Genomic DNA, 21,663 nt, shown 5'->3' on the forward strand with positions numbered 1-21,663 from the left:
GTTCTATTTGGGCCTTATAGCAGAATTCGAGCGAGATGGTTATTGGGGTGTTAAATGGTTGATTGCGCCATGGTTATAGTCTTTCCGGATTGTGGTATTGTGTTATTTGCTTCTCCATGGTTATGGTCATGCATTTCATGCACTTGATGTCGAATTGTATGTGGTTGTTGATTTTGAGCATTGCGGCTTGAGGTATTTCATATGGATCGGTGTTTGGATGGGTCACGCATTGCAGCGGGGTTATGTTGGGATATGATCCTTTGTGTTAGATTCGTGTGTCTTGGTTCTACTATGTATGATGGGTTCATAGCATTGCAGTTGTGGTAGTAATTATTGAGCTTGCGGGACAGTTCTCTCATTTGAGTCAGTTTTCCATGTTGAGTACATCTGAGTTGTTACCTATTGGTGCACGGATTGTACGATTTGTGGCTCTAAAAAGTATTGGTGTGTCATGTCAGTAAAGTAGCTTTTATGTGATAAGGTGAAGTCTTTGGGCCTGAAGTAATTGCTATCGAATTTGATTACAGTGTGTTTGGGAGAGTAATATCGGAGGACAGCTTAGAATTTGGGGCTATGGTTCTGGTTAGGCGAGAGGGCTCCATGACTTGTTGATCTGATGAGTAGTTATGAGTTTTTGTGTGTTTCTTTCATCATCGGCAATGTACGAAGGTTTCAAACAGGGTTTTAATTGATATGAGGTTTGTTACCAGTATCGGGTTTATTTTTAGCAGCTACTGTGATCGGGGATTATTGCCACGAGTATGCGAGTTGTGCGGTATATCATCTAATTACATCTTGGGTTATAGTTATGTCTTGATATAGCTTGTTCAGAATTATACCGTGGGTAGATGCGAGATTCGGGTCTTGTAAGGAATTCCAGATGTTAGAAATTGGGTTCTAAGGCTTATGAGATAAGGTTTAAGTAATGATCTTCAGTTATGATGTGTTGTCGGGCCTATATGGAATAGGGTGACGTGGGATCACCCCTGGGTATGTACATGGTAAGTTTACACAGCAATTTGATGGCTTTGGGACGATTCTGGACACGTTCGAGGACGAACGTATGTTTAAGGGTGGAGAATGTAACGACCTGATCGGTCGTTTTGAGCATTTGCATTATGTTTAGCCATAAGAAGTCTTGATTTGCTTCGTATGATGTATTATTACTTGTGTGAATCGTCGGATTTGGTTTTCAGGTAATTCGAATTTTATTTGGAAGAATGATTCTCAACCAGGAAGCTTTAAGTTAGAAGAGTTGACCAATGTTGACTTTTGAGTATTTGATCCCAGTTCGGAATTTTGATGGTTCCGTTAGGTCCAGATGATGATTTTGGACTTGGACGTATGCTCGGATTTGCATTTGGATATTTCTAGAAGGTTTCGGCACTTATTGGCGAAAGTTGGAAATTTGAAAGTTTGGAATGTTCATGAGTTTGACCAGGAGTTGGCTTTGAAGATATCGGCTTCGGATTCTGGTTCCACGGATTGAAATAGTTTCGTTATGTCATTTGGGACTTGTGTGCAAAATTTGAGCCTATTCCGAGTTGATTTGATAAGGTTCGGCACGAGTTTTGAAAGTTGAAAGATCCAAGTTCATTAAGTTCGATTTGAGGCGTGATTCGTGATTTTGATATTGTTATGCGTGATTTTAGGCCTCGAGTAGATTCGTTAGGCACCTAGTAGGTTGGGTTAGGTGCCTAACGACTAGTTGAATTTTGGGTCGTGAAAATAATATTGTGTGAGCAGAAGATGTTTGAGGTTTAGGACTGCTCCACCCATAACGGGTTCTAGGACCATTATTAATTATTCCAACCCCAATTTCTTAATTAATTAAATGACCATCCAAATCCTAATTAAAAAAAACATCTAAATATATCGCCATAAGTGTGGAAAGAAAAAGATACTTCAAGCAAGAAAACACAATTCTAAGGTTTCATCATCTCTGCAAAAGCAAAATTGATTTTGGCTATGAAATAACGGAATTCATCCTTCTAATCGAAAATTCAAAATAACAGAATTCATCCATCTTGTAAGGATTTTTATGATCGAAAATTCTAGTCGCGATTCAAGTGATCTACTTTCATTAAAGAAAAACTGATATGCTGTTTAAACTATATATGTGGTTAATTAAATTTATTCAAAGACGAATAAAGATTTCTTTTTTTACCCGGAGTTGAAGAAGCTTATTCATTCTTCAACTAGAATATCATTCAATAAGGATAAATAGTTAGAGGTATGTCGTTAGGGAAGTCTGGGATTGATGTGATGTCATTTTCTGTTCCACCCCATTGGTCTCCTTTTTTCAACATCATACTAATGGTGGTCCTCCTTCATATAATAATATATATATATGGTCCCTTTTGGCTAAGAATGCAAACATATAGGGGAGAATTTCCGCAAGCTGCTTATTCACCAGCCCCAACAGCGTTCACAATAGGAAGGACCCCCTCTATGTGCTTTGCACATGGAGATATATATAGCTATAATATCTTATTAATTATCACATACTCCATTGACGGATGGGGTTGCACGTGGAGGATGGCGAAATTAAAAATTCCGTCAAAGATGTTCAACGTTATATATATATATATATATATATATATATATATATATATATATATATATATATATATATATATATATATATAATAATGTTTCATATTATATACATAATATAATTTTTATATACTATAAATTTCTGATAAAAGATGTTCCCCGATCATTTTCTCTATGTGACTATGCCCCTGGGAGCAGGAGTAGAGCTCCCTTGCATGAAGGGATTTAATTGAAGTCCTTAGTCGAAAAATTGGATTGTGCAAGTAGGTAAAAAATAATTTTTTTTATGTATATATAATTGTTGAATTTTGTATATATAATTATTGAAGCTTCTGGCATAGTAGTAAATTTTTTTAAAATTATTTTAGGTGGCATGTTTGAAATTCGGATTTATCATTTTAACAATTTTTTGAATCTTATTATTAGAACTCTTGGCTTTGCTATTGGATGGGAGGAGGGGAGATTTTCAAGGTGTATTTATTAAAGGAAATATTGATCGAACTTAGGAGGAAAAACTACGTAGTAGAACATGTTAATAGGATTAGAATTCAAAATGACAGTAAAGCTTAATAACATGGCATTGTTTCTTTTTGGCATGCTGCAAAATCTCACCAAATGCACTCAGACGCAATAATATTGGAGTAAGTAGTTTGGACAAGCAAAAATTTACATAAACTTTCCAAGAATTGTCTTATCAAGTAAAAAGCAAAAGCTGTCAATTATTGCAATTGATATTGTAGTGTGGGAAGCAAGAGAGAAGATGTCTTTGACCAAGACAACTAGAGGACAAGTTACGTCGAAGCATAGGAGGTATGGCCCCTGTTCCCTCTTTCTTCCTTTTGTGAAGCATTTATATTGGACTTTTTGCCATTTTCACTTTCAAAAAGAGCCAATAACATGGGTTGGCAATAGCTATACGCACAAATATAGACCGATGGAGCATATGGGAGGAGAGAATTGTTTTGAGGCTCCCTTTTTTGTAGACAATTCAAGAAGTGGCTACAACATGGTGTTGTCACTCATTTTAGGATACACAAGATATGCCAAACAAGTAAAAAGGGAAAGACTAAAAAAACAATTTCTATGGTATGATAATGCTAAGCCAATCTTCACAAAAGTTATTTTCCATTCATTCACACCTTGTAAATGGAAAAAAAGATAGGAGAGTAAGTGGATGAAATGTAGCTCTCTTTTTTTCTCTCTCTTTTTCTTTACTTTTTTAAGGACAAGCCCCTTTGATTTAGTTTTTGCCACCTTATGAATTATGAATCATTCTTTGGTCTTTCTCTTTGTCAGAGTTCTTATCCATCCAGGTCTCACCTTCACTCCTAATTTGGTGGTGGATGATCTCTTCAATCTGATGAGCTGGAAAATGTGTCCAATCCGCTTTCGCCACCTAAGCTGCATACGTGGCTTTGCATGCTCTATTACTGCTCCTCCTTTGCTCTCCTTGCTTGAGCTTCTACTCCAATTAGACATATTGTCACAGTGCTTAAGTGACACCTTTGGTACTGTGCCAGCAGCTCCCTTCTCCCATGAGGCAACTCCATTATTTTCAAACTTTATTGATATAAAAGAGTCTACAAAAAGTTATAAATTAGAGTTAACCTTATTCAAGAAAGGAAAAAAAAATGAAGAGGAAAAGGGGAACTAGAAAAATAGAGAAGTCAATGAGTAAAACAATTAATTATTGTTATATATTTTACGTGCATCTAAAGGGATTCATATTTTTTCATCATCAACGAATAAGCAAAAAAAGGAGGAAATATAAAATAGAAGTAAAGAGAAACAATCATTGTTGTATTATATACAAGCAATAAAAAGAAGAATAGAAGAAAAATGTCTTAAAAATTAAGGAAAACATTGTTACTCCTCATATATACAAAGGCCTCGTCAAAACAATGGGTAAAGTGAAAGAAGGAAAAGAGGAGAAAAGTTCTCAATAGTCATATTCAATTTGACTTTAGCAATAAATTAGCATTATTAATTATTGCAGAGTTATAAGTACGCAACAAAAATACTACTATAGTAGCTATAATTTGTATGCAAGTTTTACGTAACACATCATTATGTAACTACATGCACTTTGTATGGAAAGTTTGCTCGAAACTCAACCATGAAAACAGAACGCTATAATTAAAAATATCTATAAGTAAAACTAAAAGGCCCTTAACTAATGATAAAAAGTAATGGCACTTATTCGGTGGTAGTTATTCATTTGTTACCTAATTTTCAAAATTACTGGCCGTTGTGACTTTAGATAAACAGAACTTAAAGTAATAGTAAGATTTGAGGCCACATTAATTTAGCTATTTTATCCTATAATACTTACTACCACATAAATGTCTAAATATATAGAACCAAGATAAAGTAAAGGCTGAATACTTCAAGAACATCATAACTTCTCAAGAAAGGGGGTTTGTCCAAAAGGAAAATTAAAAAAAGGTGGGGCAAGGATGGGTAGTGACAGAGACGGATGCGATAGATTTGATCCAACATTTTTCACATAGAGCATAAATATGTTTATCTGAAAAAGTAGTAAATTTTCAAAAACACAAAATTCTGAATCCATAATTACAAAAATGTAATGGTTTCAGCTGTTTGAATATTAAAAAGTCGAACTCATCAAATTTAAACTTTGAATTCGCCTCCTGATAATAAAGATATAATATATATTAGCTAAGGGTTCAGACGAACCAAGTAGTTTTTGCTTAAATCTCGTATTTATATTAAAAAATTTGTTGAAAATATATAAATATTTAATTGCAAAATGGGAAACCACAGTGAGCTATGATTTAGATGAAAAATTCAAAATTTATAACTTCAAATTCTGGTTCCGGTTATGCTAAATAGGAAAAAAAAGGAGGAAAAAGAAATTAATGCTAACCTTCATAACTGCAAGTGGAAGCATCATCATGAGTAGGATCACGAATAATCTCTTCGACTTTCCGGTCATGTCTAATGTCAAGGCGACTGAGAAGAGAGCTCAAAGCAAACATCTTTGGCAGATAATGAATTCTTGATTGATGATGATCGTCATTCTTCTTTTCTGCACTCAAGAAACTGTAGTAGTGTTGATCTCTCTTCTTCTTATTGCTCTTTTCTTGCTTAGAAGCCAAGACCAGAAGCCTTTCATATAAGCACAAAGCACATACTCCCACAACCACTACTTTGGGATGGAAATAACACAACGAAGTGTTGTCAGTCATGTTAATTAGTTGCAGAGAAGAGGAAGGAGGAGGAGAAGTTTGAGTTTAAGATGTTAGAAGAATGTAATAAAGAAAATGTGTGAGTTGAAAGAATGAAAAAAAAGTGTGTTTGTGTGTTTTATTGTGTTTTTACATGGAAATATATATGGCTCGAGCATGTGTTAACCCCCCTTATGATGTTGACTGAAAATTGGTCATTAAGTTGATCGAGGACGAATCATCAACAAAAATCTATGAACACAACTTTTAGAAGTGTTAAATTATGTAATAAACTAATACTATTTGAGAAGATGATTAAACAGGGGCTGTATTTTAATATGTTATGATTGATTTTATATATATATATATATATATATATATATATATATTATTATTATTTTTTTTATTTTTTATTTTTTTCAAAATAATTACAGCAAACTATGAGAGGCTGAGCTCCCATGAGTTCCATATTTATTGTCTAGCATCATACTAGTATTACAAACATTAATTTTTCTTGTAAATACAGTTCCTAGGATGTCTGCCCACATTGCGACGTTTGCAAACACTAGAGGAACTGCCAAAAAGATCGATCCTTTCAAAAATTTCTTTTCTGGCACCTTCTTTGGCGAGGAGGTCCGCTACTTGGTTCTGCTCCCTGAAGCTATGTCCTGGTGCTGGGCTCCCCAGATGGAATCTGTATTCATAAATAATGGAGTTATAATGGAAGTTTCCATGCTTTAACATTTTTATAACTAGTTCAGAATCAGTGTTGATCTCTAGGGGTATTAGAGTATGGTCAAGTGTAATATTTAGTCCCTGCCAAAGGGCTTGGAATTGTGCCATGATACTAGTAGTATGTGGCATCCCCTTCATGTAAGGTACACCCAGTCTCCCCTGTTATTCCTGAATACTCCACTAACTCCCCCTATTCATGTGGTAGTACATGCATCCCGTTAGTATTTAATATATAGTACCCAATAACTGGTGGTTGCCATTTTACGTGAATGGTGGTTGTGTTTGTGGTGGCTCTATGGTGCACTGCCACATGATAGTATTACACATCCCTAGCAATGGTTTGATCAACAGGGATGTAGTTTCTCTTTTTATCAAATACATTATTGTTTCTAGTTAGCCAGATGCTCCAGAAGCAGAAAGGTAGTAGGAATTTCCAACCAATTATGTCATTGAAAGGCATCTTCTTTAGCTTATTCCAGGTTTATTCCCAGTTTTGCATGGAGAAAGAGAGGAAAGGATAGCATGCATGGTTAGTGCATTCAAGTTATAATTTCACCTAGAAAATTTTGGCATTGATACAGTCAAAGAAAATGTGGTTGATGTCTTCCACATCTGTATTACAGAAGTAGCAGATGGGTTTGATAATCATGCCAATGTGATGTAGGTATTTGATATTGGCAGCCTGTTATGTTGCACGAGCCAAGTGAATATTTTAATTTTATTTGGGACCTTAAGCCTCCATATCCAGCTAAATTGGTCATCTTGGGCATTATTGTGCTCAAATCATAATCAATGAAAGAGGAGGCAATTTTTGCACTGAATATCCCATTGCTTGTGAGGTTCCAGATTAGCTTGTCTTCAGCATTGGTAGTATAGGGGATAAAAGTAGACTGGATAACATTGGAGATGGCCTAAGGAATGGGGTAGTCTACAATACTAAAGTTTCACTCCCCATTGGAGTACATTGAATTAAATTCAAAGTCATTTCATTATTTTGCTAGGGGCCTGGAAAGATGGAGTGGAGTGGTTGCATGTTAGGGATGTTGTTAGTTAAGAAGTTCACTATATCCCCTTTATGAACCGCCCACCTAGAAGCTTTTGTGCATACCTTCCATTCCTCCTGAATGCATTGCCATGTCCTAGTTTTGGCTTTAACCCTACTCTGCCTCCGACTACAATATTTTTCCCGAAAAGACTCTAGCCCAAATTGTGTCTGTGTTGTGATACATTCTCCAGGCTAGGTTTGCGTGACTAGACTTGTTCTTCATCTGGTCTTGTTGTAAACCAAGTGCTTCGGGAGTTCCAACTATCTTGACTTATTTTTGTCTTAGTCACTGTATGATCGACACGAGTTCGATCCCGATATGATCGAATAGGCCCAATCTACGATGTGTCACTCACTTCATAATTCTCAACGGTCATGACAGTCTCATTTTTTGCATCACATGGCTGGGGATAATTCCTAGGCTTGACTATGCAAATGTTGTACGGCCAGCCATGTTTAAGAACTTGGTTTTCCAACCTACAAGCTTTGTATTCATGTTATCCATGCTGAATTGGAAATAATTATTTATGGGTCTTTTGTGGAAGATGGAAAAGCCTAGGCATTTGTTAAAATCTGTGCTTTTCCTAATTTCTAACATGGATCTATATAGGTTGGCCCAATCATCCTTACAATTGGTTAAGAAAATAACCTTGGATTTCAGGAAGTTGACCTTCAATCCTGAAGCAGCATTGAACTCCTCTATGGAAGCCAAGATAGTATCACAGTTTTTTCTATTGGCTCTAGCAAACAGAGTAAGGTCATCAGTAAATAATATGTGTGATATTTTGAGACTACCCCTACTGATGTTGGTGGGGAATCAATCTTTCCTAAGTACTGCAATCTCAATTGTCCTTGATAGCCTTGCCATACAGATTATGAACAGATATAGAGAGATGGGGTCTCCCTGTCTGATCCCTCTAGTTGGGTTGAAGTAGCTGGTTTGGTTCCCATTGACCAGAATAGAAATAGAGCTAGAAGAAAGACAAGAAAAGATCAGCTTGATCAGCCTAGTTGGGAAGTTAAAGAACAACAGGGAGTCCTAATGACGAACCACTCAAGTCTATCAAATACTTTTTCTAGCTCAATCTTTAGGATCATGTTGACATTTTTTCCTTTTATTTTTTGAAAATGAGTGATGTATTCCTGGACAATAATAGAATTGTTTGCAACTTTTCTATTTGATAGGAAACTAGCCTGAGTGAGGCCAATGATAATGTGAAGGATTGGCTTGATCCTATTCACAATGATCTTTGTGACCAGGTTGTATATGATGTTTCACAGCCCAATTGGTCTAAAGTTCTTTAGTACTGTAGCATTATGGCATTTTGGGAATTAGGCATAAGTAGGTTCTATTCATATCAGAGGGAATTATGGATGTGGAGAATACCTTCTGGCATAAGTTGTTGACCTGGCTAGAAAGGATATACCAGTATTTCTGGTAGAATAGGGGATGGAGTCCATCAGGCCCAAGTACTTTCAGAGGTTTGAAAGAATTAATGACATTCTTGATTTCAGATAACCTAAGGGGAAGGTCCATAGTTTCTTTGTCACTGTTGGATAGAACTAGAGGTCTATCAGTATTATATGAAGTGTTCCAGGTAGATGATTGGTAGGTTGTGGTAAAAAGATTATTGAAATAACCCAAGATGGTGTCTTTGATGTGCTGAGGTTCCTAAATTAGGTTACCTACTTCATCTTTTAAGCATAGAATCATGTTCCTCCTCTTTCTGTTGAGAGCGGTTATGTGGAAGAACCTTGTGTTGGCATCCCCATCATACAACTAATTGATTCTAGATTTCAACTTCCAAAAATCCTCTTCATTTTTTAGGATAGCTGAGAATTCAAGTTGGATATTGGCTTCTAACTCATGAAGGAATCTACTGAAAGGTTAAGCATTAGACTCTTGGATGCCATTTAGTATGGCAAGAATGTATTTTTTCCTATAAAAAAAACCTCAAACACATGCTTATTCCAATTAGTCACTCTATTTTTTAACACACTAGTTACCCTCAAAAGGTCATTAGTTGGTGGGAAGCTCTCATGCACAATGGATGGGAATTTGGGATGGTTTCACCACATAGATTCAAACCTAAAAGGTTTCCTATGACCACTGTGGTGTTGACTAATAATGTTAAGGAGAAGAGGGCAGTGGTCAAAGTGAGTTCTAGGCAAATGAGTAACAGTAGATTCAGGGAACATTTCAATCGAGTCATCTGTAGCAAAACTCCTAATTAGCCTCTCAGTGATGAGGTCCTGCCTCCTAGTGTACCTCTTATTTGTCCAAGTATATTTAAACCCTTTAAATCCTAGGTCCATAAGCCTACATTGATTCAAACAGTTTCAGAATCTATTATTTTACTGTTATTTATGATATTTCCCCCAGATTTATCTCTTATTTTTAGTATTTCATTAAAATTTGTCCCTACAAGCCAACTACCCTTATAAACAGAGTCCATGTATTCTAAATAATCCCAAAACCTATTCATATCATTCAAATAGTTACTAGCATAAATTACAGAAAATAGCCACTGAGAGGTGTATGGAATTACCTTTATCATGACATGAACTCCCTGTGGTGTAGTGGAGACTTCCTCAAGCTTCACAAGATCATCTTTCCACATGACCACAATTCCCCCAGATTTCCCTACATAAGGGGTTTGGAATTGAGCTGAGAATTTCAGCTCAGTAGTGAGGTTCTTGTGGTCAGTCATTCTTGTATCCAGCAAGACAAGTAGAGCTGGGTTGTGTAGCTTGACCATTGAAGCACCGTGTCTGTAGAACTCAGCATTGTTCGCTCCCCTCGCATTCCATATTATGAAGTTCATCAGTAACGTGTTCTGAGATGGGGCTTTTCTCTTGATTCCCTTCCCCTTGCCCACATGGTTTGTCTTCACGAGTCCCACCAGATGGTTTATGACTACTGTCGAGCTCCCTGAGTTTAGAGAAAAGGGCACTCGAAGATCTAGCCTGCAGCTTATGTGTTTTCTGGGGCAAAGAGTAATAAGCATTTCTCCGTATTTTTATTTGAACACTATCTCCTGAGTCTCCTACATGAGAAAGACTTTTGTCTTTGGGACTCCTAATTTTTCCAGTATGTTCTCCAGGTCTAAGTTGGACTCCCTGAGGTAATCTAGGGTTTAGTTGGTCCCCCTGTTCAGTTATTCCAGTGGTGATAAAAAGTTTGGTGGTGGTGGTGGAATTTGCTCTACTAGTGGCCATAGTATGAAGGCAGGGGACGGAATCGGTGCTTCTAGGTCCATTAGTGAGAAGAAGAGCATGGTCTGGCATAGCTGGCCCATCAGACTGTTGATCTCTTCAATTGATAGGGGTTGTTGAGTACCCGTGTACTGAGCCTGTAGAAACATTGACATCCACAGTTGGTGGCCAAAATTGGGCGGGTCCTGGTGCAGTGGATGGGTCGCTAGACGCTCTAAGTATTGTGGTTTTGGATGTTGATTGCTACTAAGACTTGGCCCTATCATCATTTGTAACGTTTGGGACTATCCCTGTAGCGCTATCTCTAACCACGGTCCAGGCGTGTGCTGCGATGGAAGTGGGATAGAGGAGATCGTGAGAGGTGTTGTGTATTGGTGTTGGTTATGGGGAGTTTGGTTCTCCATTTGTGGCTTTCTCTTTGTATTCTACGCTGGTTTTGTTTGTAGAGAACAACTCACTCTCTGCATTATGAATATAACTCATTTCTTCTTTGTTGGGTTCCGTGTAGGGGGATTTATGTTCTTTGCTCAATGTTGGAGGATTGAAAACCAGTGTCACCTCACTGATCAGATGGGGTAATTAATTTTGAGCAGGTACTCGATTGCCTCTACTAGGTGAGACGTAATCGGAGGAGTTTCCATAGAGGGTTGTGTGTGATATTGGTGTATAGTTAGGTTGGTGTATCGTAGGAGATGGGTGGCCCACTTTTGATTGGACCTGGGTTGTCAAAGCATCTGCAAGTGCTCTTAGACTATGGGAAAGAACTAGATTTTGGAGGAACAAGGTCAATTTTGGAGTGGGGTCCGTTCCCTTTTCATTCTTGTATATGGCATCTTTTGTGGGACTTTGAGGGCTGCCCATTTTTCCCAAATTGGCATCTTTTGACATTGGGTTAGAAGAAATTAGATGCCTTTTTGTCCCAGTGATATTAGCATGCGGGCGTGCGTGTGTGTTGCCCATGCCCCATATGAGTTGGGCCTCTGCATTGGTGGCCCATTTGTGGGTCCATATCTATTTTGCGCTCCACTGACCGCGTAGGAGATCCCAATTGGTTATCCGAGTCCTTCCCTTTTGGGGTGTTACTGTCGTTACCCATGGTGATGTTACATTTTGGGTCTAAGAACTTACTTGAGTAGGCATTGAACCTCTTTACCTGGATGTTGTTCCCTCTTGACCTTTCCCCTGGTTGTGTCTTTGTGGTCTATCTCCTTTATGTTGGTTTCGTCTGCTTTTTGAGAAGGGAGTTATGCGCTATTGAGATGTTGGGTCCTTCGCGATAGGCTCACTAGTGGAGCTACTGCTTGGTGCAGTCTAGTCATTTGTTGGGGTAGGTATGGTTGCAAACTCACAGCTCCTCAGTGTATGGCCAATTCGCCCACATCCCTTATAGAGTATCCCCTCCCCTTCATATACAATTGGCTGGCTATGCGTGCCAATGGTGACGGTAGTAGTGACTGGTATTTCTACCGAAACTTGGACTCAAATTCTTGCATACCTCCCCGTAGTGTAAATGAGGTACAAGTATCAATTTATAGCAATTTTCCTATCTTGTTGCCTACTTGCTCCAAAATGGATTTTTATAGTATTCAATTGGCAGATGTTGTAGCCTGATCCATACTGTGGTTATTGAAAGCTTTGATTCTGCCGGAACGAAATTGGGTTCCCATTGATAGACGGATAGGAAGTATCCAGCTACAAACCATGGCCCCTCATTCAAGACTATACTCATTCTTTCTTCAATGCCGAATTTAACTATGAAGAAATCTCATCCTAGACCAATGAGTATGAGTGGTTCGATTGGATTCCATAGATGGGTGAGCTTTACTCTCAGTAGCTAGTGAGGGATTTGTTTTCCCAAACAGTTTGACAATTAGTGAGTACTTTCATGATTTGTATAGTTTGATTTTGTCTACATTACATAGTAGGATTGGATATTTCCTGTATTTAATTCAAAATGGGTGCAGGGTGGTAAAGGAAAATTTATCCCATAGGAAATGAAAGAACTCAGGGTTTTTTTCCATCAGGATTTCCTTGAAGGAGTTCTTTTGGGTTGTCTTCCTCCATTTCAGTCTGGGGGACTTCATTAGTAATATCGGGGGGTTCCAGTGGTATTCGAGGAGTTGGGTCTCTAGCCGGGAGTGGGGATGTGACCATTGTTGAGTGGCAATTTGGTTAGTTTGGAATTAAAGAGATCTTGGTCTTTCTCTCTCTAAAGTTCATAAACCTTTTGCTTACAAATTTCGGTGTTGAGCCACAACTACTTCTAAGTTACTAATATTATCTATAAATGATTATATCTAATTAATTTTTAGGGTATGATAACAGTGTGAAATTCTTTTAAACTAGTATCACTACATTGAACCTAATGTCACCCTTAAAAAAGGAAGGGAGGTCGTGTAAGTATGACTAGTACAACATGAGAAATTAAGCTATAGACTACTTGGAAGGTATTGAAGAGTCATCCAAACTCCAAAGGCATTAGGCCTTAGTACTAGTTGGACCATTTCCAACTACGTAATTATTACTCCCTTCATTCACTTTGTACGTATCTAAAAATAGATTTTTATTTTTATTTGTCACTTTACGCATATTAAGAGAAGACAATTTTTTTTTTGTTATACCCACAGTATTTATTACTTATTTCAAATTATTTTCTCACATCTAATAAAATATGCATCAATTAATATGGGTATCATGGTAAATTATGTATTTCGTTTATTATTTTTTTAAGGGAGGTGAAAACTAAAAAAATGTCAAATAAAAGTGAACTAAAAGTAGTTAATAGCAATAGCTTATATATGGTCTTCTATAGGTTTTGGACTGCGACTTCTAGACCAGCCTCATTAAATTCTCTTAGACCGGTCAACTAGTCTAGAATAAATCATTAGTCATCACTTTGAGAATTCTATGATTTTACTACTGACTTATCTCTTTCTTTATTTTTTGTGTTTTAAATTAATGAATTAAATAAATTCTTTGGTTGTAACTGTCTTCTGATCAACAAAATCTTGACCATATAATATAATCACCAGAATTTTTTTTTTTTTTTGGGGGGTGGGGGGGGGAGGGGGGGGGGAAGAGAAAGACCAATAAAATATGTTCTCAATTCATTTATTTATCCTTTTTTTAAAATTTTAAATAGGTAATCAAGTACCAAAAAGATAATATATTATGTGTACGGTAAATCTCATGAAACACAACAATCTAGCACAATAACTGAGCTATATGTACGATAAATAATATTACCAGTACATGTTAATCTACTCGTTAGATGGTAAGTCGCTGTTTATTTAATTCATCCACATGGAATGTTTGAATTAGAATGTCCCTTTTTACAGCTAATGCTTTAAAGATAAACAAGTAAAATATATTGATTCTAAGTGTAGCTTGCACTATGCTTTCCATGTTCTTTGACGCACTCTTTGTCACATTGTTTGTCACTTTAGTAAAATTGTCATATATGTGTAAGTATTACTATTAACTTTCCAGAAAACTTTTAGTTAATGAAAAAACAAATAAAATTGAAAGAAAAGATAGTGAAGAACGAACGAGAATGTTTTACTCCGTTTTCTTTGTTTTTCACATCTTTTATGCTATTTTCATTTTTTATTATTTTGTTTATTCTATTGTAGATATAAAATTTGACAGAAAAGGGTAGTGAATTTTTAAGATCACATTAAAATGTATGTGCATCGGGTATTTATACCAAATTATGATAATTTACCATAGTTAAGTGATAAATTAAGGAAAGAATGTATTTGTAACTAATTATGATTTAGTGATACCGTATTTATAAAGGCATGTATCATATATTTATTGAATTGGTGTAAACATTTGATGCGAATAAACTTTTACCCTTTAACCTTTTTAGATTAATAGAAGAATAAGCTGTCAAAGTTGAATTGCACCTTGTCCCTAATACTCCAAAAGTTTTAAGGGAATTTTGATACAAAATGCTTGTCTCTATGGGTATAAATAAGGAATTTTTCTTGTAGATATAAAATTAGGATAATATTTACCTGATTTAATTAGTTAGATTTTTAAAAAGTAGCTAGAATTTTTTTACAAAATATATATAAATTCGGTCAAAATATACAATTTACATACAACTTTTTGTTGTACAGAATTCGGTCAAAACATACAACTTGCATGCAATTTTTTATGTGTAGAATCCGGTTAAATTATATAACTTCTGTACAATTATGTTAGTTGTATTATTTTATATGTCGTTTGTACACCCGATATACAAAATATATACAGATTATTTATATCGTCCTCTTCGAATTTATTCAAAAATCTCTACCAAAACTAACTCAATCTTCACCGAACTCTCTCAAAATTGAGATATAAACTCCAAAGGATATTCCCAATCATTTACAATAACACCCTATCCAAATAAATAACAATTTCCTAAAACCTGATTTTCGAATTCAAAATTTTTTAATGGTTAACTGTCGATGAAACTTTTAATGGAGTTTTGCATTCTAGCATTCTGCCGCATTCACTCATGGCAGATTCTTTCATACTTTGGCCATTCCATTTTACGCGACGTAGTCAAAAACATCACGGAGCTTTAACTTGTATATTTTGTATCAAAGGGTAAAAAAAGGTACTAAAGTAAAATATATAACATCCGCAACACTCCTTTACTCCAACATGTATGTACCACTAAACTAAAATGTAAGCTTCAGTATTTTGTATTACTTCCTATGAGCTAATCTAAGGAAACAGTGGGATCTGACCTTATGGACAGAAAAGAACACTAGAACAAAACTGAGAATTACATCGTTCAAATGAGCTCATGGTTTTCGACAAAGGTTAGTTATATAGTTTGCTCTTTAGCTGTTTAGCATCGTGTTGTGTTGACTATTAAATAAATTGAATATCTACATGTGAAAATTGTGATGTAAAAAACTCTATAATTGATAGATATCATGTTTACCCTTTCCAATAATTCTTCATACGCATCGAACAAACACTTTCTAAGAGTGACAAAATAAGGATCAAAACAGCCATTCCAACAAAGCGAAATCCAAAAAGGATTCAAATGAATCAAGTAAGCTAAGTCTACCTCCGTCTTCACCATATATGTTGTTTGCCTTGTACAAAACTGAAACGAAAACATGAAAACTAATAACAAACTATAAAATACAATTCTCCCTCTCATAAGGACCGACCTCATCATCGTTCAGAACAAAAATCAGTTACCTAGAGAAAATTCTGATGTTGCAGTACAACACGAGAATGAATTAATCATCATCACAGGATTTGAGCAGCAGTGTTGAGTTTTTCTGCAAAACTCAGTTGTGTCCTTGTGAGGCTTGCCAAATAGAGCAAGAGCAATTGGTCCTGCAAGGAAAGTTTAACTCAGGGTCAGGCAACCTGATCTGGTTTGAGCTTCATTCATATCAATGGTAACTGACAAACTTATTAGCATTTATATTGCATTTTAAAAAAGCAAGAAACTTAAGGGGGCCAACATAGCCACACATAATAATTCTACAAACAATCATAGAGCCGCTTCAACTTTTTGCTATGAGGCAACTACGGCCCTATACCCTTTTTTGTAGCACATAAACACTTTGGACACATTTGGTTAAAGGTATTAGACAAATCAATCAAGGTATACAACAAATGCATTGCTATTATAATGTTTGGTAGCAATTTTCAATTTATGCATATTAATCCTTGTACAAGGTATACCCCTACATTATTAATCTTTGTATTACAATCCATGAATAACTTGTTTCTAAACCAAATGACCATTTAATGATCAGCTAGACTCTTGTGCTACATTTTATTAACATGATGAATCACGAATTTTGTCCAACATTTTACATGTGCTTAATATGAAAGATAATATGGAATTTTATGGTACAAAACTTTAAATTGAAAAGAGAAAAGGAGAATAAAGAGGAAGGGCTGACCACATAGGGGGAAGGCCTGGTGGTCCAGGATGAGAGGGAAGTTGTAAAAAAAGAACCAAGACTGGAGTTTTACAAGGAGAAGAAATGGTAGGGAATGGAAAGCATTATAGAGCGAATAAACTAGTTGAAATTCCCATAAGACTACATTTTCCAGGTTCTTTTCCCCAAGATCGATACATCTCAAGCTTTTATCATTAAAGACGCAGTAAAAGATGTATGACAATGAAGTGATAACATGGCTGCCATTTTAGCAGGATCTCAAGCTGCAGTTAGTCAATTAGAAAACAGAAGTATGGTGTTTTAGGTTCAAGTGGCCTATTTTTAACTGGGAAGAAGGGAAAAAGAAGAGAAAAGGGGTATAGATGCTTAGGGTAAGGGTAAAAACATGCAGGGGTGGAAGAGCCAGCTGCCAAGGCAAGTGTGCATGGATTGGAGAAAACATGGACAAGAAGAAAATAGAAGAATCCATCAGTTTGTTCTCATACCTAAAAGTGTTTAAACAGAATGAGAAATGTTATTATATTAGAAGTTGAAGCAGAACTTGCTATAAGGATTAGCTCAAAGCAGAAATTGCCACAAAGCTAATTGGATGTTTCACTGAAGTACTTCTCCTTTCCACAAATAACCAACAAAAGGTAATTCCTGAAATTTCTAACTACAGTGTGTAAGAGCTAGGGAGAAGTAAAATAATATGTCTACAGTCTTGCTTTCTTTTCCTTTCTTTTCCACTTGGTTAGGAAGGGTGGAGAGGGAATAGGAAGGAAACATTGGAAATTAGCAATCCAATTTAAAGGTAAAAATAACTACCTGGAGACCATCATTAATGAGCTTATCAAAGTCTTCAGATGAGAGCTTGGGAAGGGAAGCCACGGTATCAGATATGAACCTTCCGATTTTATTATCTTGTGGCACACGTCCTTCCTGCAAAGGAATATCAATATGGTAAATGACTAAAAAAAGAGCAGAGCAAGTGCAAAATTTGAGTACTGCAACGTTCAGTTACCACAACATCATCAACATATTTGTAGACGTCATCAATCAGAGAAAGTAATCGTTGCATTGAGGCTTCCATTCCTTCAAGATCGTTGGGAAGTTTGTCTACTGTAGTCGTCTTAAGTATATCAACTGAAGTAATGGAACATAAGAAAACTCCAGTGAGAAACTTTATTGTGCAAAGGAAATTAACATGACTTATGCTCTTTACCTCTTTCTCCAAACAAAAATAAAAAAGATACCACTTCTTACCCTTTCTATCAGAACACATTACACTATAGCTACTTTTTGCGTCTACTTTGGATGGATGATAATTTGATCATCAAAGATATTATAATGAACTCAATCACAGTGTACTGGGGATTCATCAACCCCTATTCACTCGCATCAGTCACAGTATGGAAAAAATTAAAAAAAACGAAGAAATGTAAAGAAAATTAACCCATCCTATATGGTATGGGAGGTAAGTGGAGACATACATCCAACCCTTTCAGCTTCAACCATGCGCAGGTCCAAAGGTACTTCCTGAAATTGGGCAGCAAGCGGCTGGTCTCCAATAGACAAAAGCACAGAAACAAAACCTTTTACAGAAGCTTCCCCATTTGTGAATCCAGTGTCAACGGTCAAATGTATAGGATTTGTAGTTTCTCTGGAATAAAACTCATGGATCAAAGCACTACCACCTGTGACTCCAAAGCCAGTAGAAAACCTGTGTCCAAGTATCAGATAGTCACACTTTCATCAGCTCTAGTATTACAAGCTTTGACTTGTTCACCACTACATAAAGCAGGAAGTTCACAGGCTAATCATCGACTTTGGATGCAGTTAAATATTCAAGATGACTGGAACTTAAAAGGAGTTATGAAGTATGTTGATAGACAGATACAAGAACTCAAGTATGTGATATGCAACATATAGTTGCCAGTACTAATAAGTTCTGAGGACAAATAAGTAGGTGCATTCTGTTAACTCCAAAACCAATAGAAAACCTGTGAAGTCCAAGTATCAGATAGTCACAGTTTCATCAGCTCTAGTATTACAAGTTTTAACCTGTTCACTACTACATAAAGCAGGAAGTTCACAGGCCAATGATCGATTTATATGCAGTTAAATATTCAAGATAACTGGAACTTAAAAGGAGTTATGAAGTATGTTCATAGGCAGATAACACCAAGAATTCAAATATGTGATATGCAACATATAGTTGCCAGTACTCATAAGTTCTAAGGACCAATAAGTAGGTGCATTCTGTTAATGGAATACTTCGTACACTGAATACAGGTTACATTTAATGGATTCTCTATTTCCTTCTTCCTGCTTTCAAACGTCATTTGTCATTCTTTTCAACATCTTTCAACTGCAAACAGTAAATTAAAAGAATTTCCAGATAACAAAATGAGATGCCATGAACGAACTAAAATATTGAAGTCAGCAAGAATAATCAAGCCTAGCCTGTTAAGCCGTCTACACAAAAAGAACGTCACAATCATATCTTCATTAGTCCCAAGGATAGGGGCACCAAGCCCAAGAATTTTGTATTTCAAAAATAAATGAAGAAAAACTACATCAATGCATTAAAATGTACACCAAACCAAAAAAAGGGACAAAAAAATTAACTTAACTACTGGCATAAAATCATATGCGTACACAAGAATATTGTAAGTCACCGAATCTTTTTAAATGTATAACATATTATGTATATGCACCAACACACACACGCATATATTAAAGTTAAATACTTTAATCACAATTTAAAAAGAAAATGGTGAAAGATAAAGGACAGGGAATACCAAGCTTAAAGCATTTCCACATTGCAGTAGCCTCATGAAATTTTAGCCACCTATGGTCGTCTAGGGTAGTCTCCCCCAAACAAGTCCCAACTTTTCTCTTAATATGTATATGGAAGTCGAAATTGTATATATATGTTCACATTTCAGCCATCTTTTTCATCAATGGTCAAACATGGCATGCTGCGGATATCATATTCCAATTTTAATCACAATGTATACTACTTATATTATAAGGTTAATGGACACCAAAGATTTCATGTTGCAGCAATATATAAAAGTCCCCAATTCTAGAAATAGTTGGAGCTAAAGACTTTTCCACCACAGAAACAATTTAGCAACACAAAGAAACTTTAACCAAAAGAAACAAGGAAAGGTGGATTACCATCCGACAATGACTTCCTTTGGATTCACCTTCTGATGAGATGATAACATATTGTGATGGTAATCAATATCCAATGCAACCTAAAATGGACAAAATGCGCAAAAATATATAATCATAAAAAAACATCTAGAAAGAAATACAGTCCATAATAGAAATGTGGTATGCAAAGTTGAGAACAAAAATAAAGAAAGAAAAAATTATTTTGTATTGTACATTAACTATATGAAATTATTTTGTTTAGTATTTCCCATGCATAGTTTTTTTTTTTTGATGGGTAAATAATATATTATATAAATATTTGCACTAAGACAGTGCAACAGGCATAATTACAGGTTGTGCAAATCTGCAACTGCGTACAACTGGTACATGTATTCACATTCTCTGCATAGTTAACCACTGGTTTATGCATACAAAACACAAACTGTACAACAAATCAGTCACATTCTCTGCACTAGCAATTAAATCGCAATTAGGCAACTCATCTAGAGCTCTCCAAAAATGCCCTTTATGCCCTAAATTTACACAATTTGTCCCTTCATCTCATCATTTTGAAATTAAAAACAAAAATTACTGAACTAGGTTATCTATGTTCATTATAAATCTAACAATCGGCCAAATTGACCTTAAACAAGATAGCTGAAACTTTTCTTTGTCCAATTACAGTTTATCAGAAAGAATATTGAGAAACGAACCTGATCTTGTGACTCGCTGTGAGGAACGGCATAGGAATTTCGAATGTCAACAGTACCATCAGGCAATACAGAGCCGAGAAGAGTGCCGATGACGCGGTCAGCTTGATCGGGACGTCTAACGTAGCAGTCACATATGTTGAATATGACTAAAGGGTGAACCTTGGCCGATAAGATGGTTGAAGATGGTGAGAATTGCAATATCGTGTGATCACTGGACGCCATTGTTGTTCAGAGGGAAGAATGGAAGGACTGTAGAGAGGCCAAAGAGACTGTAGAGATGCCAAAGAGGGAGTGGACGGTAGGGGTAATGTTGCTAGGGTTTTTTGCGTAACGAGTGCAAAAGATCGAGAGGAGACTTGGGCCGTGGTTCTGCCTACATGAGTTGGTTCTTCTCTGTAGCTAAATTTGGCGGTTTTACACAAATAGCCACTGTTTAGATTTTTGTGTGAGCGGTGTGGGGACTTTTTTAATTGTTTTAGAAAAATATTTTTTTTTTCGCACCAAACACACCTTCCCTATTGTAACCACTGTTTAGATTTATAACTTGTTTGACCAAACTTCTAAAATCAGTTTATTTTGACAAGTATTTTTTTTTTTTCAAAAACTTGGCTAAACACTTCAACTTTAAAAAACAAAAAACTTCTTCTAGAATCGGAGAAGTTTGGTCAAACAGACTATTAGTCCCTATTTTGACAAGTCTTTCCCCTATATCGATCAAAAATTTAAGCTACTTTGTAGTCAATTATACACCATGGTCTAAATCTTTCACTGATACTATCATAATTTTCTTTGAAAGCTTTAGACTAAACTTTTAAACTAGCCTGTCTTTTAATTTTTGTTCATCCTCCTACACCAGGTAACTATCATAATTATTTCTAACATTTACTAATAGTTTGAACATACTAAAATATTATCTTAAAACTACCAGCTTCATAACTTCTCTATTGGAGTTAAATAGAAATAAAATCTTGCGTAGCACATTCAAATATAGAACCATTGGTCTAAAGCTTTATACTAAACTACTGCTCATTTTTTTTACCACTTTTAACCATGTGTAAAAGTTCTCAATTGAACCTGTACCTGATTTGGCCATATTTTTCAGTTTCTTCTACAACTTTAGCCTGTGCAAAATGAGAGGG

The 21,663-nt window shown here is 35.9% G+C and overlaps 2 protein-coding genes across 3 annotated transcripts; both read right to left on the reverse strand.

Moving 5' to 3' along the window:
- Window positions 1-3,608: 3,608 nt before the first annotated feature.
- On the reverse strand, window positions 3,609-11,396 carry LOC107787935 (uncharacterized). The gene is made up of 3 exons (XM_016609554.2): window positions 10,074-11,396; window positions 5,444-6,438; window positions 3,609-4,136 (listed from the first exon to the last, which is right to left on the reverse strand). Exons 2-3 carry the CDS (start codon window positions 5,763-5,765, stop codon window positions 3,826-3,828), a joined length of 633 nt encoding a protein of 210 aa, XP_016465040.2. The 5' UTR covers window positions 5,766-6,438; window positions 10,074-11,396; the 3' UTR covers window positions 3,609-3,825.
- A 4,254-nt stretch (window positions 11,397-15,650) lies between these two features.
- LOC107787937 (eukaryotic translation initiation factor 3 subunit F) lies at window positions 15,651-20,922 on the reverse strand. Of its 2 annotated transcripts, XR_001648510.2 has the most exons (7): window positions 20,525-20,919; window positions 19,833-19,912; window positions 18,140-18,369; window positions 17,671-17,792; window positions 17,475-17,588; window positions 15,949-16,089; window positions 15,651-15,850 (listed from the first exon to the last, which is right to left on the reverse strand). XR_001648510.2 is itself a non-coding variant. In XM_016609557.2 (6 exons), the coding sequence occupies exons 1-6, from the start codon at window positions 20,744-20,746 to the stop codon at window positions 16,000-16,002; spliced, it is 858 nt and encodes a 285-aa protein (XP_016465043.1). In that variant the 5' UTR covers window positions 20,747-20,922; the 3' UTR covers window positions 15,651-15,999. The 2 variants fall into 2 exon arrangements, 1 of the variants encoding a protein (XP_016465043.1); XM_016609557.2 differs by having other exon boundaries at window positions 15,651-16,089; window positions 20,525-20,922.
- Between the last annotated feature and the right edge of the window lie 741 nt (window positions 20,923-21,663).

This window comes from Nicotiana tabacum, chromosome 12 (genome assembly GCF_000715075.1).
Source record: "Nicotiana tabacum cultivar K326 chromosome 12, ASM71507v2, whole genome shotgun sequence".
Classification (NCBI taxonomy): Eukaryota; Viridiplantae; Streptophyta; class Magnoliopsida; order Solanales; family Solanaceae; genus Nicotiana; species Nicotiana tabacum.

Coding starts and splice junctions, on each gene's coding strand:
- LOC107787935 (XM_016609554.2), bottom strand. CDS start 5,765: ATGACTGACAACACTTCGTTGTGTTATTTCCATCCCAAAGTAGTGGTT. Junction 4,137..5,443: donor TTCCACTTGCAGTTATGAAG/GTTAGCATTAAT, acceptor AACTTTTTGTAG/ACTCTTTTATATCAATAAAG.
- LOC107787937 (XM_016609557.2), bottom strand. CDS start 20,746: ATGGCGTCCAGTGATCACACGATATTGCAATTCTCACCATCTTCAACC. Junction 17,793..18,139: donor TGAAGCTGAAAGGGTTGGAT/GTATGTCTCCAC, acceptor CCATTACTTCAG/TTGATATACTTAAGACGACT. Junction 16,090..17,474: donor TCATTAATGATGGTCTCCAG/GTAGTTATTTTT, acceptor CTTTCCTTGCAG/GACCAATTGCTCTTGCTCTA.